The 13,361-nt window shown below is 39.9% G+C and overlaps 1 protein-coding gene across 1 annotated transcript in view; it reads right to left on the bottom strand.

Annotated features, from left to right (window-relative positions):
- Positions 1-13,361, bottom strand: part of LOC103366380 (VPS10 domain-containing receptor SorCS1-like) — a 232,119-nt gene that overhangs the window by 13,245 nt on the left and 205,513 nt on the right. The window contains exons 17-21 of the mRNA XM_008294084.1: positions 13,200-13,361; positions 11,437-11,623; positions 9,079-9,212; positions 6,238-6,361; positions 1,161-1,381 (exon numbers count right to left, since the gene is read on the bottom strand). The exon at positions 13,200-13,361 is cut by the window's right edge and continues 10 nt beyond it. Of these exons, the coding sequence (XP_008292306.1) occupies positions 1,161-1,381; positions 6,238-6,361; positions 9,079-9,212; positions 11,437-11,623; positions 13,200-13,361 (828 nt within the window). The remainder of the gene's footprint in view (positions 1-1,160; positions 1,382-6,237; positions 6,362-9,078; positions 9,213-11,436; positions 11,624-13,199) is intronic.

The raw sequence follows: 13,361 nt of genomic DNA on the forward strand, positions 1-13,361 counted from the left end.
TTAATCTCCGTTCTCGAGGTGTGCGGCTGAATACTGGGGAGGTTCCCCCAAGTCCAGGTGACAGGTTGAAGACGTTCTTCAGATCAAGAGGCTCTGATCCTGTTCTGGAGCTTCTGGTCGATAACGGGAACATCTGACAGTTAGGAGGAACTCCTGAGCGAGAAGTTAAACCGAATATAGACACGAGTCCTCATTTAGTTTTGTTTTTATATTTCTTGGAAAGACCTTTAGTTCAAGATATAATTCTCACAAGTGGATCCGACCTGAAAAGACCAACGATCATGTAAAAAAAAAAAGCTGAATAGTTTGTAAAAATGATGGAAATCTGGCAGCAAGGAGACAAAAAAAAGGTTAAAAAATAAATAAATAAAAACTGTGAAAAAAAAGGAAATTGTGGAAAATTAAGTAATTAAAATATCTGTAAAATAATGTTTTTTTTGTTTTTTTTTTAGTTAAATACTGTAAAAGAACAAATAATGTGAACTTTATCCACTTTTTTTTATCATTAACTTATTAAATATATATTTTTATTCTGTGATTTTATTTGACGTTTTCTGTAAAACACAGATTTTTGACTTTATCCACAGCTTTAGTCTCTTTTGTTTTATCATTACCTTGTTCAATAACATACTGGATGTCATCTGTAGAAATACAGATTTTTTAATGCACCATTAATACTGAACGAGTCAAAAACATGCAGAAAACGTGATAATTTCATCTCTCTGTGTTTCTGCTGCAGCTCTTCCTCCTCCTGCCTGTTCGTGCTTCACTGGATGTTGTGAATGTTTTTAAGCCATCATGTCATATTTTCATCTTTTTTTTCACGTCCTGCCTCCGAGGCTCAGGGTTTAAAAAAAAAAAGATGATGTCAATAACAAACAGGGAAGCAGACGTGCTCGCTGAGGCTGTATTTTTGGCATCAATTTGGATTTGCGAGATCAAAAAATAAAAAATAAAAAAGAGTGAAAACATGATGCAAGGCTCAGACCGGCGCCTCAGATGAAGGAGCGTGAACGTGATGCTGCAGGAGTTTAATCAGGACCTGACAGGTGGCTCACCTGCCAGCCTCCCCGCAGGTCAGCGCGCATTAAAGCCGCGCTGACGTTTATTCGTCTCAACACTTGGACGTCCGCAAACCTCGTTACCGCTCGTCCCTGAACTCGGACCACCGAGCGCCGCCGCGGCCGCCTCCCGGCTCCTCGTTCATCATCATAAAAGTCAGATTTGGCGTCCGGGGGCCTCGGGGAGGCGGCGGCGTTTAGCCTCACCTGGATCAGGGAGCTCCGGATGACTCGGCTCACGTCCAGCCGCCACTCGGCCACGTCGGGGTTGTGCTCGTCCAGGTTTGATGAAAAGGCGAGAAGATGGGACCGGAAGTACTCTGCAGGGAGGAAAGCAAAGGAGAGCGTGAGGAGACGTCAATGCAGAGTTCAGTTGTTCGGTTCGGCTGCTCTGCTCCGAGTTTCACCGAGTTCAGGACAGAATAAGAATCATTAACCTGCAAACAGAGTGTTTATGTTATTTCAGAGCTCATAAAGCAAAACACAATAAACAAGCTGCTGGTTTTTTGGCATGTTCTCCCAAATTCCATCATTTATCAGAAACAACAAAAACAGAAAAAACAGTGTGATTTTCACGTTTTCCAAAAGTCCTTGAACTTCTCTCATGACACGAGCGATTAAGTCGAGAAAATTAAACAAATCTGAGCTTAAAATCGTAAAGCGTTGTAAATAAAACATAAAAATTGTTCTACGTGTCCCTGGGAGGTCCTGATGGACACAGTTCTACAAAAATAAATAAATAAAAAAAATTAAAACAAAAACAACTAAAAAACAAACCAAAAAACATGACTAGGACTTTGCAGGACTTTAAAAAATGTTAAAAAAAAAAAAAAAGTTTTAAGAACAATAACAAAAACAACAACAACAAAACTATAAATTGTGATATTTAAATAAAATTAAAAAAAAAATTTAAATGCCAAATTCTGTATTAAATTGCAAAAAAAAAAAAAAAAAAAAAAAAAAACAAAAAAAAAAGCAGAGCACCAAAAACAGCTGGACGTTCAAATATTAAAGAAAAATCACTTTGCAGGTGTTTTATTGGAATAGAAATATAGTAAAACCTCAGTATGTTTTGAGGCGCTGGATGCAAATGAGAAAGATTTAATTAATTGGAAAAATGTATTTATTTATTTAATAATTTGTAAAGCATTTTTGAGTCCTGAAAAAGCCAATATAAGTATTATGTATTTATAATTTATGTATGTATTCATTATTATCATTAGTAGTAGTCATATTATATAGTACTACTACTACTAATAATAATGATCTCTGCACCTTCAAAAAGCAAAAATACTCACAGGATGGATGCAATAATCACATATAACCAGTTTATGGACCTTCAGTTTGACTTAATATATCATATTTTCTAAAGAAATCATATTAAATTTATCACATCTGGCTAAAAACAAACAAGTTTCTAACAGTTATTGTTTCCTGGTGGATCAACTCGGAGCATCTCTGAGTAGCAACTCCTAAAAACAAAATTAATAAAACCTTAACAACAGAGTTAAATAACAAGGAACTGGAGCTACTTAAATAAAATAAAATAAAACTCTGCAGGTTCCACATGTGAGGCCCAAAGGGAGACGCTTTGAGAGTTCAGGAGTTCCACTTTTAAAAGCTTCAGTTTTGAGCCTGAAGCGAAGAACAAGCCCACAAGAGACTGAAGGTGCTTCTGTTAGTCGGATCATATCCATGAACACAGTCAGGAAGTTTAAAGAGCCCACATCCCGCACATCCACAGGTTTACAGTTGTGTTTCTGGGGGTCTAAAAGTACAGGTTAATATACTGTAAAGACAAAAAACCCCACGTTATTCCTCCCAAATGCTCTGTTTTAGCTCCTTTAAGGTGAAACCACGGTTTGCTCTGATTGGACAGCTGGTCTGACTGAAACCAGGTGAAGCTGATGAGTGACTCCGGATCTCTGAGATCAGGCAGAGACACCAGAAGAAGTCACTTTAGCGAGAAAATCACTCTTCGTTCGAAGGCTAAGCTAGCTGCTCGGCTGCTAGCTAACGCGTTACATGATGATGTCATTAAGTCGCAGAATAAAGGGCTGGACTTCAAACGAGGCGTTTCAGGCAACTAAGGAGCAGAAAGAGAGTAATTCCTCTTACTGTGGACTAAACTAAGAGCAGAATGTGGCTCTTTAAAGCTTTGAAAACATGAGAGAACGTTAAATTATCTCAAAGCAAAAAGGGCGTTTGTGCAGAACAACAGAATGACAAACGAAAAAAACACCAAGACCAGCGAAAATGCTGTTTATTAGTCAAAAAGAAGAGTTTTTAAAATACATCTTTGGTTCTTGAAGCTGCTAAATTCACTCAGAAAACCCAAAAGTTGTCGGATTTCTACGATAGAATTATTATTATTATTATTGTGGGTTTGTTGGGACCTAACAATTGGGATTGTTGCTGCTAAATCGTGACGTTTCTATAAGTTGTGACGTTAAAACTGGACCTAAACGTCTCTGTTTGGTGAGAATGGATGAAACCAGAACGGATGATTTCGCGTCTGCAGAGAAAATAAAGACTAATTGCAGAAGCCGGTGTGGGATCTTCCTCTCATGGTGTAAGTCTGTGAAATAGCTGCTTGTTTTGTGTGACGCTCGGATCCGACTTTGAACTCATCACACGGAGCGTCGTGCTGCTAATTTAATCCTCTGAACCCCCCCGAAAAAAATAAAAATAAAAACAGCCGGCGGGTTTCAAAGGCTCGTCGCCAAAAATATCACCGAAATTACAGAATTTATCGCAAACTTTGGGAACAATCGTTGGACTTTCTCATTAACCTCCAACTGCTAACGGGGATTTAAACCGTTTAACGACTTCATATCTCACCTTTAATTCCAGAGTCTCATCCTTTAAAAAAAATACCAAAAATAATCCGTTTGGCTCAATCAGAATCTGCAAAAAATAAAAAAATTCCTCATTTCTCTGCACATTTCTGAAGTCATGACTGGTTCAGCTACGACCAACAGTCACGGCACAAAAATTCAGGAACTTTTACTGTAAAATTAACCGTAAAAAATCACTAATCAGAGCCAGAAACTGAACCAACTGTTGGGTTTTCATCTTCCTCATCGTCTCTGAACTACTCGTCTGTGGAAGAAACTGAATCGAAGCTTTAACTCGTCATATTTTGTGCAAAACAACCTGTTTGTTGGAACCAGATTCTGTGAAAAACGTAGATTCTGTGAAACTAAAACGCCTCGAATGTGACCAACAGTGACGAAAATCATGATGAAGCATTTTTCATTTTCATTTCTATGACTTCATGCAGCAGCAACATGAGACTCACTGCAGTCTGATGAATGTATTTCAATAAATAAATAAATGTAATATAATAAAAGAAAAGCTCATATCAGAGGGATGTTATCAGTGATTCTCTGGGCAGCTTCCTGCAAAAGCAACTTGTTTAATTCACGCTGTTGTTGCTTCAGACTTTAACAGTTTTTAACCGTGTTTTGTAAAATTATTACCCTGAAGCTTTATTTTTACAGAACTTTATCAAACTGCATTTATTGTCCAGTATTTTATTTTATTTTTTGCAGTTTTTCTCCACTAACGAGCTCACAGACGACTAATCAGGACTAAACCATGTTTAGAGTCAATCATGATAAATAATTAGTTCAAACCAAACGCTTTATGATCTTTATCAGTCGATGCATTTTGTTGTTTGGTGCAGAATTAAGCTCTGTTGTTGAAATCCTCCCAAAAAAAGCTCTAGATTTGACCAGTTTTAAGTATATTTTGTAAAATCAGTGCAGCTCTGTTTAAACGTTGCTCTAATTTGATGGTTATTCATCAAACTGGGCTGATTTTCTACCATTTATTGCGTTTTTTTGTTTCCTGGAGCAGCGATTTCAGAGTTAAAGGATTATTTATTAGAGTTATTAATAATAAATGATGTTTATCAGAAGATGCATTTTGTGTTGTTGTGCAAAATGAAGCTCTGTTCATGAAATCAAAGCTTTGTCTGAGAATTACTGCAAAAAAAGCTTCAAATTTTAACTGTATTTTAGAAACTCAGTGCCCTGCTGTGACCATTAGTTTGTCATTTTACAGCTTTTTATCAAACTGAACTCATTTTCCAGGAGTTTCTGCATTTTTTCAGGTTAACGGCTCGATCAAGACTAAACCAAACATGAGGGTTAATGATAATAAATGATCTTTATCAGGGTCGCATTTTGTTATTTGGTGCAAAATGAAGTCTTTTCTCTAAAAATTACTGCTTCTGGCTGCGTCACATTTCACCGTTTAGTAAAATCAGTGCAGGTCTGTTATGGCTTCGCTCTAATATGATGATTATTCATCAAACTGGGCAGATTTTCTAGTGCTTACAGCAGTTTTTATGTTCTCCAGTGCAGCGATGATCAGGTTAAAGGATTAATCATGAGAGGTATTAATATTAATAATCATAATAAGTGGTTGCATTTTGTTATTTTGTGCAGAATGAAGCTCTGATGATGAGTTTTACTGCTTTTGGCTGCAAAAAAACGCATCAAATTTGACCTTTTCTTAACTGTTTATTAGAAAATCAGTGCACTGCTGTGAGTATTTTGACATTTATTTATTAAACTGTGCTTTTTTGGCAGTATTTGTGCATTTTTTTTTCCAATCAGGACTAAACTAAACATGAGAGTTAACACTAATAAATTATCTTTATCAGTAGATAAAGCAGCAGGAGAAGTAAAATAGCGGCTGCATGTTGTTATTTGTGCAGAATGAAGCTCAGTAGTTGAGTTTTACTGCTTCTAGCTGCAAAAAAACGCATCAAATTGGACCTTTTTTGAACTTTATTAGAAAATCAGTGCACTGATGTGAGTATTTTAACATCTGTTTATTAAACTGTTCTTATTTGTGCATTTTTTTTCCAATCAGGATTAAACAAAACATGAGAGTTAACACTAATAAATGATCTTTATCAGTAGATAAAGTAGCAGTAGAAGTAAAATAGCGGCTGCATGTTGTTATTTGTGCAGAATGAAGCTCAGTAGTTGAGTTGTTCAGCGTCACATTTCACCGTTTTTAACCGTCTTTTGTCAAACCGCTGCTGTCACTACGTGTCGGTGTGTTTTATTCACAGCGCTGCGGCGTCGAGTCGCTCGCTGAACTCAACCTGCAACAACAACAATCAGACAGAAGTTGTCAGAGAGTCCCGGCGGAGGCTCACCGTGGACGGCGATGCTCTTCCTGTCCTGCAGGATGCTATTCCCCGCAGACACCTGCACGGTGACGCTGCTGACGCCTTCCCGGGAGAACGTGCACGCCACGCTTCCCTCCAGGGTGATGACCGGCTGCTGGGGGAGGCAGAACACAGAGTCAGAGCGCCGCAGAGTCCCCAGAGAGGCTGATCGGCGGCTGCTTAGCCTGTCACACTGCTGTTATTTACACTACAGAGGCTACACAGGCAGCAGCAGCAGCTTCAGCAGCAGCTCGGCTTCCCTCAGCAGCTCCTGCCGCCATCACTCACGTCTCCATTTGCTCCTCAGATAGCTGGAGATGCTAATGCTGCCACGGTTTATTAGCGGCTGACATAACTGGCTGTCCTTGTGGAAGGTCCCCGACGCCGCTCAACAAACACATTCACACAATTATGAAGACGGATGGCGGCCGCCGAGCTTCTCTCTCAGCGTTCACTTTAGCTGCCGAGTTAAAAACAAACGAGTTTTCTCGTGTGTCCTGAACGATAACGTGCGACAGTAGAGTTCCTTAAACTCCTGGTTCATCGACTAGAGTTAGTTCAGCAGCTTTCCAGCTGGTTTAGGGAATAAGATGAGTTACGTTAAGATGAGATGAGTTCAAATTAGATGATTTGAGTTCAGTTCAAATGAGATGATGAAATTTAAGTTGAGTTAAACTGAGATGATTTAAGTTAAAGTGAGATGACTTAAGTTCGAATCACATGAGTTAAGTTCAGTTAAGTTGAAATTAGTTTAGCTAAAATTTAAGTTGAGTTAAACTGAGATGAGTTAAGTTCATATGACATGACTTAAGTTAAAATGAGATGATTTAAATTAAAGTGAGATGACTTAAGTTAAGTTCAGTTAAGTTGAAATTAGTTTATTTAAAATTAAAGTTAAGTTAAACTGAGATGATTGAAGTTAAATTAAGTTAAATTGAGATTAAAGTTAAGTTAAACTGAGATGATTTAAGCTAAACTGAGATGATTTAAATTAAACTGAGATGATTTAAGCTAAAATGACATGATTTAAGTTAAATTAAGTTAAAATGAGATGATTTAAGTTAAGTTGAGATGATATGAGTTAAGGGGAGATGAGTTAAGATACAATTAGAAGATATAATGAGTGGATTTAAGTTAAAACAAGATAAACTAAGTTAAGTCAAGTTAAGATAAACTTTATTAATCCTGAGAACATTTCTGTCGCCAGATATCACTCATAAAAATATATGTCTTTTTATTTTTATCTTTTATGTTTTCGATGGCCTCCAGTAGCTCTTGGTGGTTGTATTCTTTTTAAGTATTTTAAATTTAATTTATCTTAAACTTCAATCTTAGACCCGCTACAGAAATCTCAGCTTCACCACGTCGCCACTAACTCACACTTATATCTGTACATGAGCATAACAACCGTCCAGTTGTAATTGAATAATAACGATTCCACCGACAATAGACGCAACCATCATGATCTCATCGTCATTAATAAACAGTAATACATACATGGAAATACACAAAACTACACATAAAGTCAGGAAACATCAACAAAAAACAAAAAAATAGATGCAAGTTTGTTCTTCATGGAGTAAAATAATCCAAAGACGAGACTCTAGAGTCTGAAATGTCTTCACTAGTTTGCAGAAGCTTCATGAATCGAGGAGGAAAACAGCGTCAGAAGAAACCAGAGCTCGTTATAAATATGATTTATATACATAACTACAGTATCGCACATAAAACAACGGAGAGCTCCTGCTTTTATCTCTGAGCTTGTTCACGTAAACGATGCTGCGTTGGTACCAGACGACCAAACAGATCAGAAGATGACATAATATACAGTCAGTCTTATGCTTTCTGCTGAATGCAGCCTGTTTTGTCGACAGTTTCCTTCTTTCAGCTGCAGCTCCGGCTGTGTTCAACACTTTCTGGGAGCAAGTCGAGAGCAAATATAAACACAATTCAAAGCGGTAGGTTGGCTTAGTGCAAATCTGATAAGGTCAACAAGCACACGGCTTCGCAGCCAACAGGAGAGAAAAGAAAATAAAGCCGGGAGTTCCCTCCACCAAGGATCTGTCTCTCTTATTTATGCTTGTCAACGGGTTTAGGACGTCTCTAAAAACTCTCCTCGGAGACTTCCTCACTGTCTGAGCTCTCTGATTGGCTGATTGGCTGATTGGTTGGTTGGTTGGTTGGTTGGTTGGTTGGTTGGTTGGTTGATTGGTTGGCTGATTGGTTGGTTGGTTGGATGGTTGGCGGTGTTTTAATACATTCGTTATTTTGAACCTAAACCGCCCTGAAACCCAAGAACTAAACCTGACTTTACCTCAACACCTGAACACGGAGCCACAGAGCTGAACTTCTGTCTTGCTAATCGCTAACGTCGTCACAAACTGTTGGTTAAATCTGTGCAAACACGGTTGCCCACAGTTGCTCGTTCCTCCTGCTGCTGGGTAATTAGTAATCATACAATAAATCATGACTAACGGGTTGCGTTTCCTGAAAAGAACTCGCGCATAACTGATTGAGAACTGCGGCGTTCTGGGTTTTCGAGGGCAGATATCTTCAGATCTGTGAACCCGAAGCCGGAGCCGCCGTATCTGCCCGGCCCGATAAGAGAATTAGCACAAAAATGCATCTTTAACTCCGCCATCGATCGGCTCCTCTGCGGTTGCAGAAGTCGCCCTGAGTGATGGCTATCGCTTACGTCAGCATCCGAGCCGATTAACAGATCGGGCGCGAGCTGGACGGACAAATATAGCCCGGCAAAGTAATGGCTCCCCGGTTCTGGAGCGGGAGACTCAGCAACCTACTTAATAGCGGAGGAAGCGTTGACGGTACCTCGGTGTTATTTCCGATCCACCAGATGTAGGTGACCGTTCCCACTTGGCTGGGCCACAGAACAGCCGTCAGGTTCACCTCCTTATTCCTCACCGCCACAAAGGGAGCCGAGAGATGGATATACTCCAGCTGACCTACTCAGACACACAGATACATCACAGAGTGAGCTGAGGAATGGAGGAAACAACAACTTTACTGGTTCATATGGAGGGAAAGGAAACAGGGAGAGTGTCTTTATAGGTGGGCAGGGACCACTAGTGTGTTGGGACCACTGGCTGCTTCTAACGCTGCACATAAAATAACAACATATAGACTTTTATACACACAAGTTCTTGTTTCTTACCAGCGAGTCCACATTTTGTCAAAATAGCACAAAAACTGGAACCTTGTCTTGTCAGACTTTGGACCAACATTGAATTCTACTGATGTCAGAGGCGCCAACAGTTGATCAAAGTCTGTATTTTTAGTAGGAAACATGGATCCATCCATATATACAGGGACAATAAAGTATTACTATTGACATCTTGGACAATTATTTTGGAAGTTGTGTAAGTTTAAAGCCATTCTGGACAAATTTCAAAGAACTTTCAACAATCTAATTGATTTTGAACCATTTTTAGTACGTTTTTTGGCAATTTTGAGCCATTTTTGACAAACTTGGAGTTATTCTGGACAAGTTTCAAGTCAAAGTAGCAAAAACCTCCAACCTTTTCTTGCCATATGTGCCACAAATGTAATTCTACTGATGTTAGAGGCCTCAACAGTTGGTGGAATGTCGACTAAAGTCTGTATTTTTAGTAGGGAACATGGATCCATCCATATATATAGGGACAATAAATTACTATTATTGATATCTTGGACAATTATTTTGGAAGTTGTGTAAGTTTAAAGCCATTCTGGACAAATTTCCAAAGAACTTTCAACAGTTTAACTCATTTTGAACCATTTTTAGTACGTTTTTTGGCAATTTTGAGTCATTTTTGACAAACCTGGAGTTATTCTGGACAAGTTTCAAGTCAAAGTAGCAAAACCTCCAACTTTTTCCTGCCATATGTGCCACAAATCAAATTCTATTGATGTTAGAGGCATCAAAAGTTGGTGAAATATCAACCAACATCTGCATTTTTAGTAGGAACCATGGATCCATCCATATTTATATGCTTTACGGGAACTTTATTGTGCCGAAATACCACCTTTTTTTTGGCAGATTTTGCACTTTTTACCTTCTTTCAGTCTTCATCATGTTCAGTAATTATTCATTAATGTCACTTGTGATGACTTTGAGTCGTTCTGGGCAGGATTCAGTTTATTTTAAAGAGACCTGTAATCATTTTGAATGAGTTTCAGGCCATTTTTGGAGAACTGTGAGTCATTTCGGACAAGTTTCAGGTGCATATGGATACATCCATATATATATAAAATTACAGGAACTTTCTGGGGTCCTATGACCACAACCGTTGGAAAATTCTGCACTTTTTTCCCATTTTGGGTGGACGATAAGTTATTGTTATGGACAATTTAACTCATTTTAAACCATTTCTTGTCCCTTTTTGCATAATTTTAAAGTCATACAAGGCACTTTTGAGCCATTTTTGACAAATTTGGGGTTATTTTGGACAAGTTTTAAACTAAAGCAGCAAAAAACTGGAACCTTTTCTTGCCACAAATCAGATTCTATTGATGTTAGAGGCCTCAAAACTTGGTGGAATGTTGATCAAAGTCTGTATTTTCAGTAGGAAACATGGATCCTGGGGCAACAACACCACATTTGTTGGAAAGTGTTGCACTTTTTTCCATTTTTAAGACCAGATAATTAAACATGTGTCTTCTGCTGCAGCTATTTAGTCCTAAACATGCCCGAGTGTGTCGTCACTAAGTTTCATGACTGTAGGAGTTAAACTTCTGGAGACATTAAACCTTAAAAACAGCTTCCCAGGTTGTTTTTAAGGGTGAAAGCAGAATATTTGCGGGTTGGGGAGGGCGAGTTTGTTCAGATTTGCTGCGCTGGGACCACTGGCTGCCATCTGCGAGTTATTTTTCATGCTTGGCACTCCTGAGCCTGCGGTGACTCTATTTGTACGTCTGGCACATCGGATTGACAGATCGGTGGGGGCAGCGGCGCTCCCCGATCAATAAGTCAGTTCCGTTACATCTGTCACCCCCTGAATTCACCGGGGGTGGTCGGCCCTGCAGCGCCGTCCCGCCATAAGCCGACCGGAGCGGAGGCGTAATGGGATTTGTTCTATCTCGCCTGTTTGTTTGGTTACGGGAGGGGAGCGGCTGCAGGCGGGCCGCGACTCCGACGAACGAGATATAAAAAAAAAAGCAGAAGCAGCTTCTATCGACACATGATCTCACAGGTGACGTGCAGGTAGAGCGTGGCGGTCTCCGAGCCCAGGCTGTTCTCCCCGGTGGCCGTCACCCGGTAGATGCCCACGGCCTTGTACACGTGCTTGATGCCGTCCTCGATGGAGCTCATGTTGGAGTAGGTCAGCGCGTGGCCGTCGCCAAAGTCCAGGGTGATGCTGGTCCGGGCGCCGTCGCCCTGCACACAAAGAAAAACACTTTAAAGACACCTGCAGGTCTTTACCAGCTGCTGACACGTCAGATTTGTCCTGGAAAGACACATTTCCCTCAAGGAAGAAGACTTTCTGACAGTTTACCAGTGAGAGTAAAGGCCTCGATGGTCTTTATGGTCACTAAACTAAAACAATACTCAACATTCATGGAGACGTGTCCATCCTGGTCTGTACACTGCGAAAAATAAGTGTTCTAACTTTGGGTTGAGTCCCGGTTCTGTTCACACAGAATTCAGGAAACATGCTGCTGCACCATTTTGTTCAGTCTTCAGAACTAAAAACTAAAACTGTTGTGGTTCAGTCATGTGCTGCTGCACCATCTCAGAGGTTCTCTAAAATCTTTTAGCTGAATTTGGAGAACTTCAGATGTTTTCCAGAGCTGGGACCTCGTGTATCCTCATCCTTAAATAACCTTTAAATCCATTTTAAGTGTTCAATATGTCCAGTACTATAACTTATACGGCTGTGAATCTTGGTGAGGACGCAGACAGAGTAGTTCCTAGCAGATCTGAAACACTGAACAGCTGCAGCAGAGGACAAGTTTTGAATTTCTGACCCTTGAAAATGGAAAAAAAAAAAGAGTAAAATCTTCAAACAAAGATGGTACTATAGCCCAGAAAGTTCCTCTAAGTGTAAATATATCTATAAGGATGGATCCATTGGACATTTTACCAACTGTTGACCCTCAAACATCAGTACAATCTGACAAAGTCTGAGTTTTTTTTGCTATTTTGAGGAACTAGTGAGGTGGATTCATTGGTAGAAAATCAAACAGGAACTTTGTGGGGCTGAAATGTTGCTGTTTTTCATTTCAAGACCCAACAAGTTCCTGGTATTGACATCGTAGAGGTTTTTTTTTCAGTGATGTTGGACAAGTTTAGAGTCGTTTTGGACACAATTTTAACAATTTAAACCCATTTTAAACCATTTTTAGTCACTTTTTGTACAGTTTTAAAGTCATATAAGCCAATTTTGAGCCATTTCAAGTAGCAAACAACCGTTTTCTTGCTTTATCGCCTCACATGGAATTCTATTGGAGGCACCAACAGCTGGTGAAATGTCGACCAAAGACTGTATTTTTAGTAGCAAATATGGATCCATCCATATATATATAAGCTTAGAGGGACTTTGTGGGGCCACAACACCACCCTAGTTTGACTATTTTGCACTTTTTTCCATTTTAGAAGTTAAAAATCTGGAGATACTGAACCTTTAAATGACTTCGCAGGTTGTTTTAATGGAGAAAATACTTGAAATTCTCTAAATTCTAGCCAAAAACAACTTAGCTTTAAATGCCAAATAACCAGTAAGAGCAGCGTTTTCACCTGGAATCACAGCTGACCTGATTTCAAAGCACTTGTTTGGCATAAAGAGCAGCGAAAGCGCCACTCGGAGGATTTTACACTGATGACTATGAATGAATGCAGCTTTCGTCTCCATGGAAACCCTCCAGTTTCCCGGAGCATGACGAAGCTCTGGTCTCCGTCTGTTTGTGTGTTTTGCGCCGCGGCGCCGCTAACGGTTCAGAAACGTGATGCCGACCTCCTCCAGAAACACCAGGAAGGTGACGTTGGCGCCCAGCGTGGCCGTCAGCGTTCCCTCGCTGGTCACCAGGTGGAGGCCTTTGGGCGCCTGGACGGGGCACTGCTGCCTCCGGGCCGTGTACTCGGAGCTCACGCCGGCCGTGCAGTTGTTGGAGACCAC

Source organism: Stegastes partitus, unplaced genomic scaffold (genome assembly GCF_000690725.1).
Source record: "Stegastes partitus isolate 25-593 unplaced genomic scaffold, Stegastes_partitus-1.0.2 Scaffold937, whole genome shotgun sequence".
Taxonomy (NCBI): domain Eukaryota; kingdom Metazoa; phylum Chordata; class Actinopteri; family Pomacentridae; genus Stegastes; species Stegastes partitus.